The sequence below is a fragment of the Anastrepha obliqua genome, chromosome 5 (assembly GCF_027943255.1).
Source record: "Anastrepha obliqua isolate idAnaObli1 chromosome 5, idAnaObli1_1.0, whole genome shotgun sequence".
NCBI classification, from domain to species: domain Eukaryota; kingdom Metazoa; phylum Arthropoda; class Insecta; order Diptera; family Tephritidae; genus Anastrepha; species Anastrepha obliqua.
In genome coordinates this window covers 104,013,500-104,030,928 of record NC_072896.1, presented here as the reverse complement: position 1 = coordinate 104,030,928, position 17,429 = coordinate 104,013,500, and the positions used below count along the sequence as shown (strand labels likewise).

Genomic DNA, 17,429 nt, shown 5'->3' with positions numbered 1-17,429 from the left:
TATTATTAATACAAAAATAATAATAATAAAATAGTACTATTAAAAAAATGATAATAATATTAATAAAAAAAAAATAATAAGAAAATGGTGATAATTAAATTAAAAAAAACATCTTAGAAATAATAGTGGTGATAAAAAATTACAAAAATAATAAAAATTAAAATTAAAACATAAACGAAACAAATAATAAAAAGATGGAAAAATAAGAAAAGAGTTAAAAAATAATAATAAAAAAAATTAAAGGATGAAAAAATTTGCAGAAAACTAAGACCGCAAATATGAAAATAATTAATAGTAAATAGTAATAGTTAAAGCAGTTCATAGTTAATAATAGTTCATATTTAATGCTTATTAGTTGTAAAATTAATAGTTGTAAAGATCTAAGAGCAAATCATACTAAGTAAATACTTCTGAATGTGTTAGATAATACACAAGTAAACACAGCTTAGAACTAAAAAGACAAAATGAAGTCAACAACAATAGAATGCTTAGGAGAAAACCCTAAGCAGTGCAAATAAATGTAGAGAAAAAGAATACTAAGCAGCAAATGAAACTTAACATTACCATGACAGCCCATCAAACTCAACGGCATAGCAAGCACCTTTTCTGCCCGCCAAGGGTGGTAGTTTACAAAAAACTAAATCACTTTAAGTAAAGCATGTTTCAGAGGAGGAGTTGTGTGTCGTTCGTGCACTCATCTTATGGTAGTGCATACAAGAAACCGGATAAAAATCAAAATATTTATCATGTGCGTCTCACACTTAAGCCTAAATACAATACACATGCGTATGTAATGCAGTGCAACAAGCCATTTATCTGCATGTCATCCGTGGTAAGCTGAAGCTCAACCACTAACAGGCACCCACAACAGCTTGTCCTGCTCCTTGTCTACAGAGTCCTTGATTTGTGTGCACATGTGCTTAATGCTAACACCGGGTATTACAGCTGAAAAGTGAAATAAACAAATTAAGTTTTAGATATTGTACATATATATGTCCCATTCAGCAGCGCCCTCCTACCTGATATGTATTGCTTGTAGTCCGCTTCGAGTTTTAGTGCGCGTTCATACATCTCCTTGGCGGCTTTAGCAGATATCTTATCTATGCCAAAATCACGTATTTCCCGTATTTGCTTCGCCGATTTGAAACGTAAAAGTAAAACGATCGGATAGATTTGCAGACGCTGCAAACGTTCAACAGCCGAAATGGAAATATCTAAAATGCAGTGACGGCGATCCTAAACGATGCGAAAGAAAATAAATTTTAACATTTGCAAACCGATATGTTGCATAGCCTTATATGTAGTTGCCACGCGATAGTTACTCACATTTTTGCAGGCATTATTAATATTCTCCACCGTCGTGCACTCAAATTTGTTACCGCGCCGCCGATAGTCTACGAATATATTTTCCTGTAAACCCTCTTCCATGGCATCCTGTGAGCAATCCATTGAGGTCACTTCGCACATTTTAAATAAATTCGAGAAATCAATTGTCAAGCGTTCCATGACACGCTCCGATAAAGGACCGATTATCAGCACTGGTCGTCGCACAGGTGCTGTGTGCATAGTGAAAGAAAAAAATGCAATTATACATTTGTAAAATGCATATCTACCACATTGCACTTACAATCGAGCCGTTCGACACGCTGATAACTCAATATGCCACCATCATCATTCATTATGCCCGAATCGGGAAAAAAGCTTAATTGTGTATTGCTGAAACTGGCAATTTCCGTGGAGTCACGCGATGAACTGCGCTGGTGCTTTTTGCGACGAAAAAACGAACGACGCGCTGATGTGCTGCCACGACGTGCAGTGCCGCCTTCACAATCGACCACTTCACCGGCGCGTAGCTCCTCTTCAACCCTAAATGTGGCAGTGAGTAATTGTACAGTTGGTATTTAAATTAAAATACGTTTGAAAATAAGAAAAAACCTACTTCATTTGACTTGGTATAATACCGCATTCCTTGCGATGCCCCTTCCCATCCAGCTTCCAAGCGCGCCACAAACCAAATGTGCCATTAAAAACCGTATTGTCCACATATAGCACCTCATCTTTGACAAAACGCAAATCACCTTCGTTCAGCTCACCTGTGCGATCGAAACCAACACGTATATAAAAAGAATCACCCGACTTGTCTTTGATTTGCTTTAATTCTATAAAGGAAAAATAGTAATTTTCAAAAAACAAAATTCATTCTGCGCTCCAACGATTTGACTTACTTTTCAATTTATTTTGCACCAACAAAGTGACAGTGTCCGTCAACTTGGATATCTCATTCGCCGCCTGTTCGGCTGTCACGCAACGCAAGTCAACGCCATTATATTCCAATATCTGATCGCCTTTGCGTATGCCCGCAATGTCCGAAGGTGAGCCAGGGTGCACGTCGTGCACAAAGATGCCCACTTTGTTGCCACCAAATAATTTGATGCCTAAATTCTTCGATTTATCCATGCGCAATGTAACATAACGCGCTTCCTCTTCATAAACTGTTGATGTTGTTGAGGCTGTGGTGGTGGTTGTAGCTGCTGATGAGGGCAAGTCCTGACTACTGCTGATGTCCGATTGATTCTCTAAGCTATCGGCAAAACTCTGATCCTTGATTGATTGCGTGGAGATGAGTGAGCTCGATTGTGGCATAATGTTTGTTTGCTGTGCCAAGGGATTGCTGGTGGGTGCTGAGATTGGAAGCGGTGGTAGTGATGACATCATGGTGCGCACAGGTGGTCGTGGTGAGTTGCGAGGTGTGGGTGAGCCAGAGTGGTTAACTGGAGATTCAGTCTCGAGATTATTGGTGCCATCGTATTCACCGGAGTGAAATTCTGCAAATAAAAATGGAGTTCAATAAAGTATGAAACAAATCGCAAAATATGTATGTGAAAGCATATTAAAAAAATCCATTCAAAAATATTCACACTGGTGGCAAAGTCTGTGTCAGAAATTTTAACTGAGCTCGAATTCTCTTTACAAATTCAAACAAGGAATAAGACGAGAAAGAAAAAAATTAACTGAAGAAAGTTTTGAGATTGGCGAAAATTACTGCTGTGATAATGGCCGACAAATTATTTGAAAAAAAAAATAAATAAATAATAAATAGTAAAAAAACACAATGTGTTCTAATTTTAACAGTGGCAACTGGCTGTCCACTGCAATTCTGTTCAAGCCACAACTAGTCGATGAAAGGAAACCAAGCAAAATATTAAGAAGAATTGATGAAAAAGTTATTTAAGGCTGATTAAAGTGATCGAGCGAAGGAACGAATTAAAGACATTAAAAGGTCTGATAAATAGCAAAAATCGCAAAATTCAAAATACGAACTGAATTAGCATCTATTGATCGTCCAATAATTCCTCAATATAGACCCGGAACAGAATTGCAGCGAGACAGCGGGTGACGAGTTGACGGGTGGTGATAAGCTGATCCACTTCCGCGAGAAAGTTCGTTTCGTTAAACACAATTGCGACGGAGACGGAAAACACTATTGCGACCGTGGGTTCCCGTCAACCCGTTACTGGCTGTCCACTGGAATTCTGTTCAAGGGTAAAGAGATACAAAAGAAAAAGTTGTATATTAATAAAAAATGTATACCTATATCCAGAGGTATACAATGTACAAAGAATCTTTAGAGAAGATCTCTTCACTTGAAGTGGCAGTCAAGAAGAAAGGAAAGACTTACTGAATTAAAAATTTAATTCAAAAAAACAAAAACTAATTAAATGAGCATAATTTGAATTCCAAACCGATAACGAACAATGCAAGCATCAAGCCTTGTAGAAAAACACAAAAATTAATAAAAAAAAAAAATCGGTAAAATGACCTAAAGCCTAACTAATACCAAGTTGCCCTAAATTCTTTCAGTCCAAGGTCTATAACTCCTTCAGTTTTCCTCTGATTTGCTTGAATTTTTTACACAAAAGTACAAAAGCATTTGGTATTTTAAATATGCAAAACACACAAAACTGGATTTAAAAAAAATCGGTTAAAAAAGCCTAAGCTTCACTAGTATCAAGTCGCCCTTGCTAAGTTGTTTCAGTAAAAGTTCTATAAGTCCTTCAGTTTTCTCCTGATTTGCTTAAACTTTATGCACAAAATAAATTTGGCTTTTTAAATATGCAAAAAACATAAGACAATTTTTTTTTTAACCGGTCAAGTCAGCCTAAAGCCTCACTAGTACCAAGTTGCCAAATTTGGTGTAAAATGTAAATGAGCTGCGTGTCATAAAATCAAAAATTAATTTTCGTCTGCACTTCATTCACTCACTTTCCGGATTGTACTGCACCAGCATCGTTATCGAATTCCCGCATTGGCGCAATACATTCGCCGCAATGTCATTTGTAGCCGAACGCATATTTAAGCCGCAGACTTCTAAGAGTTGATCGCCCACCTGAAGACCTGCACGTGTGGCTATGCTCTTGTCGGCTACAGTCGATACAAAGATGCCGCCACCATTGTTGTTGCATTGTATGGTAATGCCGAGCGATTTATCGCTCTTTTCGATCGTGACTCTTCTAAGGTCTCCAGGGCATAAAAAATCCGACGGCGTATTCGAGTTACGTTTACTGCCGCCATGACTCAGCACCTCAACGTGCACTTGCGGCATCGGCGAACCCCGTCCGCTGCCACCACCATTGGCTGCCACCGCAGCAATGGCTGAATGATGCATTAGCATCGTAGGCGGTATGCCAGACATACTCGAGGGAACATTCGGCATGCCGCCACCGCCACCATAATGATGATCAATGGAACCGGAACTATTCTTGACGCCTGCGCTACTCTTGCTCGCTACACTCGGATTGGATGGTATGCGCAAACGTTGATGATCCTTTTTGCGCGGAAATGTGCCGCCTTCATAGATGATGCCACCAGCGCCGCTAACGGGTACACCCGTGTGTGGATGGTAGTGCGTAGAGAGTGGGTAATCATGCACATATTGCGAATGCATTGGCAATCCAGGCGTTACAAAGTCCATATCGAACTTATCCACCGAACTGGTGGGTATACCAATCGCGCTACTCACAGCCGTATCCACGCCGTGCTGCGACTGCTGTTGCACCGTTGATGGATGTGGCGCGTGCGAGTGCGGATGTACATGCAGTGGCGGTGAGGAGGGCAATGTAAGCGGACTAGAGTGACGTATTTGACGCATCGCATGCGAATGCGGGTGGCTGGAATTCTGCGTGAATGTGGGGAAGAGCTGCGAGTGTCGATTGTGTGGTGGAGCGGCCATGTTATTCGAATGGAAGAGTCCGCTGCTGATGCCACCTCCGCCGGTGCCTATGCCACTAACGCTACCACTCATGATGCCCGAGGCAATACTCTCGCTGTCACTTGGGTACTTGGCCACATTCTTATTAACCACTGATGTGGCAGCCTGCGGCATTGGTACGCCACGCTTCGGATAGTGGTTGATCACTGCGCACTCGCTTATGGGCGGACTCTTCGCCGACAATATGGAATCGATGGAGTTTTGCGACTTAATCGAGATCATATCCAAGGAATTCTGCTGCGTTGTAGATGAGCTGCGTGCGAAATTCGGCGGATGCAGATTCAATGGCGCAAAAAGCGCAGGATGAGGTTGTGATTTACTTGAGTTTACACTATTCGGCATGACACCGCCACCACCGCCACCACCGCCCATACTACTGCCATTCCCGCTGTTTAACATATCGAAGATGTGCGGCTTACGCGGCAAAAACTCCGCACCATTTCCGCTATGTATAACCTGTTGTTGCGCCTGCTGGCCGCTAGTCTTGTAGAACTCAGTCGGCGTTATATTTAACGAATAACGATTCTGATAGTTGTGAACGCGCTGATTGCCATACTTATCCGGCACCGGCGGCATCTTTACACGCATATTGGCACCCATTATGGGTGCCGGCCGCTGGAGTGGCTTCGTTGGCTCACCCAATAGGCCCACATTGTCTATTTGTGGCTCCACATACACCGAATGTCGCATATAATTCGCATACACATTATTGCTATTGCCACTGCCGCCATTTACGCCTGGCATGCCCGACGCACTGGGCGTAGGGATAAAAAGCGCCGACGCGGGTATTGGATTCGAATTGCGATGCGGATTGGTTTTGATGGCGTTGCCTGCGTTAGTGATGCTACTCCGCATGTGCGCTTGCGGTTTAGCTTGCGGTGGCAATGGAGGCGGCTGTTCATCGGATGTTTCGCGCTCATCGTCCTTATCCACATTTATGGGACCGGCTGTGAAGAGCGCAAGTGGAGGACGTTTTTTCTCGCGTTGCTGCACTATAGTGCCTGTAGGATTCTCGTGCGTGGCGTTAAGAATATTGGCACGTGGCCAAGTGCCCATACTCTTTGCGGCCGCCTCCTTTTCTTTCTTGCTGCGCTTACCACGACGCGGCTTTTCTGACGAATTCTCACTTAACACCGAGTCCAACTCTGCCAGTGCATCATGTTCCTGTGTAAAATGGTCAACGTCGGAACCGGGTTTGGAGATGTGTATCTTCTTGAAGATGCTCAGCATTTCCGAGAACTTCGAAGGATGCTTAGCGCTCGTCATACGATGCATGGAATCAATGGAATCCGTTTGAACTGATGAGGTGGTCATGCGGCGCTGACCATCGCCGTAACCTATATCCTGCACATTCTTCAATGCAAATATGGTGATGGCGTCGTTGCGTTCATCATTCAATAAACTCATGACATCATCCACCGAGTGTACGCCTTCCATTGACTTGTTGTTGATGCTTAGCACCCGATCACCCACATCTAGTTCGGGCTCGTAAGCGGCCAAGGAGTTCGGTTCGATCTTCGAAATGAACACACCCGTGTCCAGGCTCAGACCATGATTCATATTATTCTGCATATTTAAATGCACCGTGTAAAAGTGGCGCTTACTGTGGCGCGTGCGCGACACTAATAACTTACAGCGCGGGGCGCTACTGCGTATTTCGTCTAGCACCATGCGCTTAGTCATGGTTTGGCAATCGAGATTGTTCACTTTGCAAATTACGTCATTCATTTTTAGCTTTCCAAAAGCAGGCGAGCTATTGGTGACTCCACATACCAGTTGCCGATTGTTGCTGTCATCCAATATAATACCAATATCGCTATCCGAGTGGTAATTCAGTTCGATATCCAGCAGATCTTCCGCCTCGTATGTGCTCATGCGAAAACTGCGACGCGACGTGCTATCCATATTTTGATTTTCGATTTGTTCCTTCAACACATCGATTTTCTTTTGTGCTTCATCCTTTTGCTTCTTTATTTTTTCGCTATCGCGTATAGCCGACAGCAGGTCAGATATTGCTTTGTCACGCTCTTTACGCAGGTTGTCGCACAGTGACTTTACTGAGTCGCGTTCCTGCACGATTTTTTCGCGCTGTGAAATGGCCCAATCACGCACACCCTTCGCCTGCTCGGCATCCTGCAGCGCACGTTCCACTTCCGAATTAGCTTTCTCAAGGCTCTTGCGCAGCTTTTCAACCTCCTTGAAATCATCTTTGCTATCGGAAAACTCTTTCGACCACGAATTGGACTTGAGCAAGCCACGCTTTTGCAACTCGGCATTGGCCTGATGCAGCTTATTTATCTCCGCCTGATATATCAAGTCGTTTTTCTTGTAGTTTTCAATTTCTTTCTTGGCCGCCGACAAATCATCGAACATCTTCTGATGCTCGTGCAACACATTGTCCTTCTCCGAAAGTAATTGTTTTAGCTCATCGTCAATGCGATTGCGTTCCACAGTGATCAGCAGCACTTTCTTAGACTCCTCCGAAAGCAGCGACTTCAACTTCTGTATCTCCTTTTCCATTATATCTCGTTGCAAATTGAAATTCTCACGCGATTCACGATAGAAATTACGCTCCTTCTTTACATTATCCAATTCGGCTAGAGTAGAGCCAAAGCTCTTTTTATACTTCTCGCGCTCCGTTGCAATTGCGCTGCGCTCTTTCAGCAAATCGGCATTGCGTTCCTTGCACAAATGCAGCTCTTCAAGCAATTTTTCACTCTGCTCCATCAACTTTTCGCTCTCTGCACAGCTGCCATCACATTTATTCCCGCCACCGCCACTGCCACCACGTCCGGTCGATACATCGCTGTAATAGTATGCATTCGACGTATTTGACGTCTTATTCCCATTCTCACTCTCCAATCGTATCAATTGGCGCTCGAGCTTCGTATTCTGTTGCTTAAGACGCGCATTCTCCGCCACAACATCAATATACTTATTACGTTCGGTACTTTCCAGCTGTGCCATGGCACTAACATATTGCTCCTGATAGTAGGCCACCTGGCCACGCAGCTCTTCACAGCGACACAACGCATCGGCGCGCTGGTGACGCAGCTGGCTCAGCTCCATGAAAGCTGGACTGTAAGGTGATTTAATCACATCGTATTGCGTGCCATTTGAAACACTGTTGTTATTGCCGTTGCCACCACCGCCGCCGGCGCTAACACTCACAACTCCGCTGCCTCCACCACTACTATTACCACTATTTTGGCCATTATTGTTCGCCAAATTTGCTGCATTTGTGCTGCCACTCGAATTCAATGACGGCCGAAGTGTACGATCGTAACCAACATATTCGGGACTTTCTTCTGTAGGTGAGAAAATGAAATTAAAACATAATAGACTTTCAGAGTATAAATTAAAGTTTGACTGACCTTCTTGACTACTCGTGCTCGTTAAAGAGAGATCTCCAGATGCCATCTTCGCCATCACACCATTTTCTCAAGTCACAAGTGCCACTCTTAAAATAAACTAAATGGTGAAGAAAAAAAATAAATTAAAATTTTTTTATTACATAAATACAATCGTTTTTTTGTTTTTTACCGCATAATAAATGAGCAAATAAAAGAAAATATTTTCAACAGTTTTAGTAGTAAAAATATTTCCATAACACAAATATAATAATTTAATAGTAAAATTGCCAAAATATATAAAAGAAAATTTTTTTCGCCGAGGTGAATACTCGATTTTTTTTTTATCTGGAAGAAAAGGCCTAACAGCGTCAACAAAAACACTTGCCGAAAATCAACGGTATTTTGTAGTCACCTTAAACTTGCAATGGACTAAAATTCAATGGACTATACAACTGCATACCCAGAAAAATTCGAAACACTTTGGTTGAGAAGTCAAAAATTTTGATGCAATTTTTGAAAACTTTTGTACAAAGTTTGAAACTTTGCGTAACTTGATTTTTGTTATCGTCTAAACTATTTTTCTTTTTTTCATAAGAAAATAGTGGTGCTTTTATAATTTTACAACGGGGTGTATACGAGAAAAAATCGTAGGGGTACATTTTTAGAGTGGTTAGGGCAAGTATCAGGTGTTTTTTAGCTGCTTGATACTTATCAATATCGATAACCATAGTTTGACAGCTGAGAATGGCAAACTGTGTCGACATTTCTGTTCGTTTAAAGCCAGAACAACGCTTCCAAATTGTGGAAATATACTTTGAAAAAAATTTGCTCGCGAATTTCATGGAGCACTTCGTCTTGCAACAATCGATTGATTATAAAATCAATTTAGAGCCAACTTTCTTTCCAGAAGTTGTCCTGTTTATTGGGCCCTCGTTCGTGCGATTTAACGCTTCTGGATTCCTTTTTATGTTGCTATATTAAATCATTGGTTTATGCCGACAAACTAGCAGCACTTGACGCATTGGAAGCCAATATTCAAGCCATCATTGACGCCATACCGCCAGATTTATTAGAAAAAGTAGTAAAAAACTGGACTGATCGAATAGACCGTGTAAATTCGTAACCGCGGCGGATGTATGCCGGGTATCATATTTGAAAAATTAATTCCGTGACATTATCTACCAGATTATAATAAAAAAAATTCTGTTCAAAAATATTTCTGTTTTGTATTATCATTTTAAGTTCTTAAAAGCTTAGAAAAACACCCGATATGGAATATCATTAATGTTACACCGATTTCTGAAATTATAGCAGCTATCAACAAAGCAAAGACGTCTATCCTATCTTTTTGGTAAGTTAAAACAGGGCGCATTTCCAACATTCACATTATTTTTCTCTTTCATGCAATGCTTCAAAAATTTCACATTTGAATTAGAATATATAACCAAGTAAGGGAAACTTTACGTCTAAAGAAACATCTGAAATCATAATCCCAGACGTTTATACCTCAACCGAGACTATCCATGCGCCGGTTTATTTTTTTTCGTGAAGCAGTCCAGAAAAGAAAGACGCTAAGTTTTGCTACTACACCAACAACAATACTTTCTAACATTTAAACCAATTTAATTAAGAATTACAAGTAATTAACTCAAAAAGGCGAACTATATACGCCGCCGTACATACATACATAAGTTGGTTATTAAAAAATTAGATAAAACATAAACGGCGGCGCAATAAAAATAAAAATCGGAAAACAAGATATGAGAACTTATCTACATCGCTAGTGCAGGGTGATAGCTCAAGAAGCAACTGTGCTGTTACGGCGCTAACAACAAATACATAGACAGTTGAAAAATAAAATAAATAATAAATAAAACATTTATTAACTATTGACTTTTCGTGAACTAAATATGTAAGAATAAGAGTATAATAGGAGACAGTGAACCCCAGTTAAAAACCTCCTTCATTCCTAATTGCCCACTTCTAAGCGTTTAGGAGCTCACAGTCAATTTTCAGACTATTATTCACTTTCACTTACTTCGTTTATTTAGGAACCTTAACCTTGAAATCCGACAGAGAATCTCTCTTGCCAACAAGTGCTACTTTGGACTAAGTAAGTTCCTTTCTCAACGGAACAAACTAAACCTTTATAAGGGTCTCATCATGCCTGCCCTATCGTAAGTTGCAAAAGCTTGCACGATGACAATATCCGATGAAGCGACGGTTGGAGTGTTTGAGAGCAAGATTCTTCGGAAGATTTTTGGACCTTTGCACGTTAGCGATGGCGAGTATCGTAGGCGATGCAACAATGAGCTGTATGAGCTTTACGACGACATAGACATAGCTCAGCGAATAAAGATCCAGCGGCTATGTTGGCTTACGGCTCTGGAAGTAATCGAAAAGGAAAACCTCCTCTGTGTTGAAAAGATCAGGTGGAGGACTTAGATTCACTTGATGTGATCAACTGGCGCTAGTTAGCCCGAGAACAATTGGCGTTCTTTGGTTGGTGCGCGACTACCATTCGGAATTCACAGAGAGAACGTTGGTTCGAATCTCGGTGAAACTCCAAAATTAAGAAAAACATTTTTCTAATAGCGGTCGCCCCTCGGCAATCAATGGCAAATCTCCGAGTGTATTTCTGCCATGAAAAAGCTCCTCATAAAAATATCTGCCGTTCGGAGTCGGCTTGAAACTGTAGGTCCCTCCATTTGTGGAATAACATCCAGAAGCACACCACAAATAGGAGGAGGAGCTCGGCCAAACACCCAAAAAGGGTGTACGCGCCAATTATATACATAAAAAGTTTAGAAGCGCACAACAAATTTTAAAACTATTTTCTTCGGAGAAAAAAAGCATACTTTTAAGAATTTTTTTAACTTGTTTTTGTTGCAAAATTTTCATTGCAAAATATTGAAAATTAAGCGAGTAACAAGGAACCTTCGGAAGCGACTCGAAAATAAGTTTTTCCTCGCACTCGAAAATCAAAACAACGGATTAATTTTAAGGAAATACCAAATTCAAGCATCTAAGCACTACGTTAGGCTAGGCTAAGTGGGTTCTTTTTCACGAGTCATTTGGCGTACTGCGAATAACCGGATGGTAGTAAATTTGCCCTATCAAAAGCCATACAGAAAAGACCGCAGGCCAGGAATGTGTCATCTGAATAATTAATTGGTTACTCCTTTTTTCGACAGCCTGAGGCAGTGCTCCAACCGAAATTCAATCAACCTTCTTCGTTACATCAATTGCTCTGGTTAGCTGTAGATATCTGCCCGTTGGAGATTTCATAATGGTATCAAAACGGCACTTGGGGTGTACCAGACTGGTACTTCAACCATTTCACCTACCTACCTACCTAAGATTAGTTCACTGATGATGGGCTTTGATAATTCACAAAGGAATGATCGATAATTCCCCGGTAGTTTGCGAGGATTGTAAGATCAGCAACTCAAGTTCTGCGCACTCACGTATTTCGGCACCTTACTTTTCTATGGATCGAACAGCAGTCGTATCTTAAGACTTAATTCAACCCCCTAAAAGACCAGCTGATAACCGCAGCAAGTCTTTTCCCGAACAATCCCACCCATACAAAAAACTATGTACATAAACGCTTCATAACACTTCACTGATCCTCTCCTTATGCACACTCGCATTAAGATTGCCATACATTAACTTCCTCGGAATTCTTCACGAATTTATTTGAAGCACTTCAGCAAGTTTTACTGTATGTTCATATGCAGTACGGACTTTCATACTCACTGCACACATGAAAAATAAGATATGTATGTAAGTTAAAAATATGGAAAACACAATAGAATGGTAGATGGGCGGTGAGTCAGTGTGGCACGAATATACCAGACTCAAGGGGGTTGGTAGTAACTGCCCACCAATAGGTTCACTCAAGTTGGCCATGTCAACTAATAGCATACGAAAACTAATTATTAATCTACGCAAGGGCGGTTTGAGTTCCCGTAGAAGTTGATTGAGGTTCAAAATGTATTTATTTTACAATCATTTATGTTTTAATAATTAGTTAATTTCAATGTAAGTGGATTTTTTGTGTTATTTATTACAGTCCACGCAATAGTTATTTACCTGTGTACGATCTGTTGAATAAAATAAAAAATATTTGAACAAAAATTATACAGCCCAGCGAAGTAAGAATTATTTGCAATTAAAAGGTGTCGTGTTGGCGATTATTGGAAACAAAATTGTAGTTCAGCGAGTCTGATTGCTTTTTTTTATTCAAATTATCTGTACTGTCTGACTGTCTGAGTCTGTGATAGAATTTTTCAAAGCTGGGATTTTAATTTCCGAAACTGAGATGTTTGAATATTACAATAATTTACCCCAGGGTTGTTATGAAAGTAATTGGAGTTCTTCGTACAAGCTTTGGTATGGCCTAGACAGCGACTTCTACCAAATTCGACCACAAAAGTTCAAAAATTGTATAAACTTTTAGTTTAAGTAAACTTTTAATAAAGGGTGATCAGATTGGAGATACTTTTTCGAATAGGATTTTTTGACAGATCACGCGTGACTACTGTCAAACTAAATGCATAATTATTTTCAGTATTCATCGACATTTCATCATTGAAAGACTTACTCCTCAGTAACGTTTACAAATCGTACAATTAGTAAGATTGCCACATTTGAGCTAAAGAGTAACCTAAAGTCATTCAAGAACAGTCATTAGATCCATTGAAAAACGTGAAGAGTGGGCAAAAGTTTTACTCAGCTATGAAGAATGATTCAATTTGAATGAACACAATCGCTTTAAATAAAATTGGTAAGGCAAACTATTTGATAAATAAGTTTTATTGAGCGGAGCGTTACCAGGTGGAGGAAATAATGATATGAGCCGAATTTAAATCAAATGTTACGGCTGACATATAAAAAAAATTAACTCCTCCATCTATTGCGATGTGTAGACTTTGAAAACAACACTATTAAAAATATTTGGGTTATTTAAAATATGTTTGGTTATTCAGTCAAGAGGCGTGCACGATAACGGACGACAGTTTAACCCAACCACGAACTTGAAAGTTGCGATTAAGGCGCATAAGGATGCCATATTTTCTGCAAGCATTACAAAACCAAGTTCTATTAATATGCAATGGATTAGAAAACGATTCGAAGAAAAACTATGAGTTATTAATTAATTTAGTATTTTTTTTTTCGGTAGATGGCTGTAGTGATCGATATGTCGTAAAGTAGCGATCAAACAATTTAAAGTTTATGCTGGTTGTCAAGATGACATTTCACACTAAAAAAATTAGTTAGCTGTTTTTTGTTTGTGCCATTCAGTTGTGAATTACAGGGTGTTAACAACGGAAGTCAACAAAGAGAAAATTCGGTAAATTGTACTGTTTTTCTTCGATAAAGGCGAAAATGCAAGCCAATTGCCGATGAAATTTTGAATGGTGTTTATATGTCAATAGTGTAACAGCTAATTAGGTGCAATTTTAGTTTCGTCGATTCGGTTCCAGCATTTTTAATGTAGAGTAAATGTTGGTAAAAACAGATATAAACCACCCAGGAGCTAAAAATCGACCAAAAACAGTTTTAAACCATTGCGCAAAATTTTTACGCTAAAACAATGGCGCATGCGTTACACGTATTCGAGGATAGCAAATGGTTTTATGGCAAAACTTCAGCCTGTGCCGCACCACTTCTTGTTCTGCCAGTCCGATTTGGCCCAAATTGAGGAAAAGCATTACTTACTGGGTTTCTTTTCTTGCCCAATTTTTTAATTTACATTTGATTAAGAAACTACTTTAGCTGCTTGCATAATTAAAAAAAGATTATCTGCAAATTTTATATTAAGCAATTTTTTATTATTATCATTTATTTATTATAAATTAATTTCTAAAATATAATATATTGGACTGGCTGAACTACGAGGTCATAGTGCCCCCGAATAACAAAGTGAATTAGTTTTACAAAAATTTCCGCCTAATGCAGTTGTTGAGCTCGACTTGTTTTAAAATAAAAAAGCAAATAAGAAATTGTGCTAATCTGTAGCTGAGGCTGTTGCTTTTTTAATTTTAACGGACAAGGTCGTGTGCATATTTTAAAACGAAATATCGACTAAAATAAAAGTGTACAACTATATAAATTATAATTTTACATCAAGCAATTTATCTATGTATGTAGCTTTTTTCGAAAAAAAACCAAAACTTTTGAATTTTATTGCTTTTTTATTGAACAATTATTGCAGCATTGGGCTGTATTTTTTCGAATATTAACTATTTTGAGCAAACACAAAAAGCACCAACAACCATATATAATATAAGTAGATGCACACATATAAGCAAATCAGAAATAAATGATTGCGTTAGCAAGAAACCTGCATACACACGCACTTTGGCAAATAATTTATTTTATTTACTACAGGCCCCAGCAGCAGACACAAAGCCTTTGATTTTTGTTTTATTTAATGTTTTATTATATTATTTAGTTGTGTTTGTTTGTTGTTGTTTTTGGGGCAAATGAACTGTGGTAATACTCAATATAAAATGCAAAAACAAAACAATGCTCATACCCGTGCATGAAAAGCGGCTTAAATCCGGGTAACTGGTTACACACGACAACCAACAACAATAAAAAATCTCAAAACCAACGTCAAAGTGGAAGTGGAAGTTAAAAGATGATGACTATGACTACGGTAACCATACGACCACGGCGTTGATGATGACGACGTTGACCGTTTCGCACGCCACGAGCTTTAATGCGATCAGAAATTAGCCGAAATTCATACAATCTTCTACAACACGCAATAAACCATAAAAAGTTACAAATTTTAAGTATAAGTATACAAAGCACAGAGTATGCCTATGTATGTACATATGTACAGATATATAGAGCAATGAGTAACCGCACTGCGAATTTAAAAACGTGTCCGTTTCACAATGGGAGTGCAAAGCAAATAAGCAACCACCAACAAGGTTGGTAAGTGACCAACAGTCGGCCGGCCAATCTAACTAACCAATAAACCAGCCAAGCAAACGGCAAAGCAGCAGACGCAAACAACGAAATCACAAAACAGAAATAAAAACAATAGCAACAACTACCAACTAGCTGTGGTACTCCGGAGGCGAATAGGCGATGATGCAAAGAAGCACAACTGTTGCGCACACAACACACAATGGTTGAATGATTTGAATGGAGTAACTCTCGTGTAATTAGTAAAAACGAAAATAATTACTAAGTAGTTTATGGTCGATATTTGTATGTTGGGGGAGGGTGGGTGATATTAAGATAATGAAGCGTTGCATGTGGCATAGCACAACTGGGTTTTGTGAATCGAAATATGTTACTCTTACAGTATTGTGCAAAACAAATGCAACGAATATGAAAAAACTAATTCCTTACGACCTTCACAAAATGCACTAGAAAAACATTATTATTGCTGAAAGCACAGTAACATTCACCATTCCAGTTTTCCGTTACCGGAGCGGCCCGGATTTATATACAGCTAATCGATGATGCTGCAACAACAATAACAGCACAATCTTCACTTCAATATTCTCATCAGGTGTTATATGGAATGAAATATTGAATTATTTATTTATATTTTCGATCTTCATGTTGTAATAACCAAAGAAGTGTCCTATTTCGCTCTGCGTTTTGCAGTATTAGCATCAGTATTCTATTTTTTGCACATGCTTGAAATCCAGCTGATCTTTTGGCATGTTGCAGGATTTTGACATACAAAAAACTTTCGACTTAATTTAAAAACGCTCTTTGCAAGGAGTTGTCACATGGAAAAAGTACCGTTATTTCCCCAGATTTGCTTTCCTCCTAATTTGAGAACATTCATTACATAACTTAAAATACACATTTTTTTAATTTATAATACAGAAACAGTAGTATCATCGAATTACTTTTTTTTGTTTCTTATTAAAAAATTTTAAGAATTGTTAGTTTTTGTTGATGTGATAATCAAAGTATATATTACCAAGAATGACCCGGATTTATATTTCGACTCGGACTGTCATTTCAGCAGCATTCCCAAAGATGTTTGCGAATTTTTTATGCTGTATCAGCTTTTTGCATTTTGCACAACAATGTATGCATTGCACATTCAAGTTTGTGAATGCCAGTTGGAAACAACTAAGGAAAGGGGTAACGATTAGAAAGGGGTAAGCTTTCGATGCACATGAGCTTAGTTGAATAATTTAAACGTGCAATGCCTCCTTCAATTGATGTTTATTAATGTTATTAATAATTGGCAGGTTGGTTAAAATATACTATATACTATACGATTAGACTGAGTCAAGTCTTAAGCAAAAAACCTGGGTGTCCAGAAACAGCTAATCAAATAATTTTACAACCTCCATTGATCACCACTATTTGCTTGAAAAATAAGAATGCATAGTAATAGCGTTAATGTACGAGTCACTCCTACAACCATACTTTCTATGCTATGTCATTTATACTTTCTAATTACCAGGATCATCATTGCTATCAACACGTACCTTTTTTGTAGTCGTCCTTTCAACACTAAGTTTTTATTTGCAAAGAAAATTTCGCCTTTCACTTTGAACTCTTTCCAAGTGAGCCTACAATGTGTACAAGACTAGCGCTAGCGCTACGGTTTGCTGTCTTCTGCTGCTGCTATTAAATTTTGTTGCTGTATTTGTTGCTGCTGTTGTCGCTGTTTTTGTAATCTTCTTTCTGCGCTTCTCCACTTTTTTTTATTTTATTTTTCTTAATTTTTTCACTATTTGATTAACGCCCATTTCTCACACCAATTTTCTTCATATAATAACACTTATTCACATTATCTTTTATATAATTCATAT

At 39.0% G+C, this 17,429-nt stretch overlaps 1 protein-coding gene across 1 annotated transcript; it reads right to left on the bottom strand.

The window, feature by feature from the left end:
• Positions 1–386: 386 nt before the first annotated feature.
• On the bottom strand, positions 387–17,392 carry LOC129248342 (disks large homolog 5). Its single transcript, XM_054887848.1, has 9 exons — positions 17,103–17,392; positions 8,644–8,740; positions 4,264–8,577; positions 2,226–2,825; positions 1,940–2,159; positions 1,628–1,866; positions 1,327–1,556; positions 1,020–1,236; positions 387–945 (listed from the first exon to the last, which is right to left on the bottom strand). The coding sequence occupies exons 2-9, from the start codon at positions 8,696–8,698 to the stop codon at positions 845–847; spliced, it is 5,976 nt and encodes a 1,991-aa protein (XP_054743823.1). The 5' UTR covers positions 8,699–8,740; positions 17,103–17,392; the 3' UTR covers positions 387–844.
• Positions 17,393–17,429: the final 37 nt, after the last annotated feature.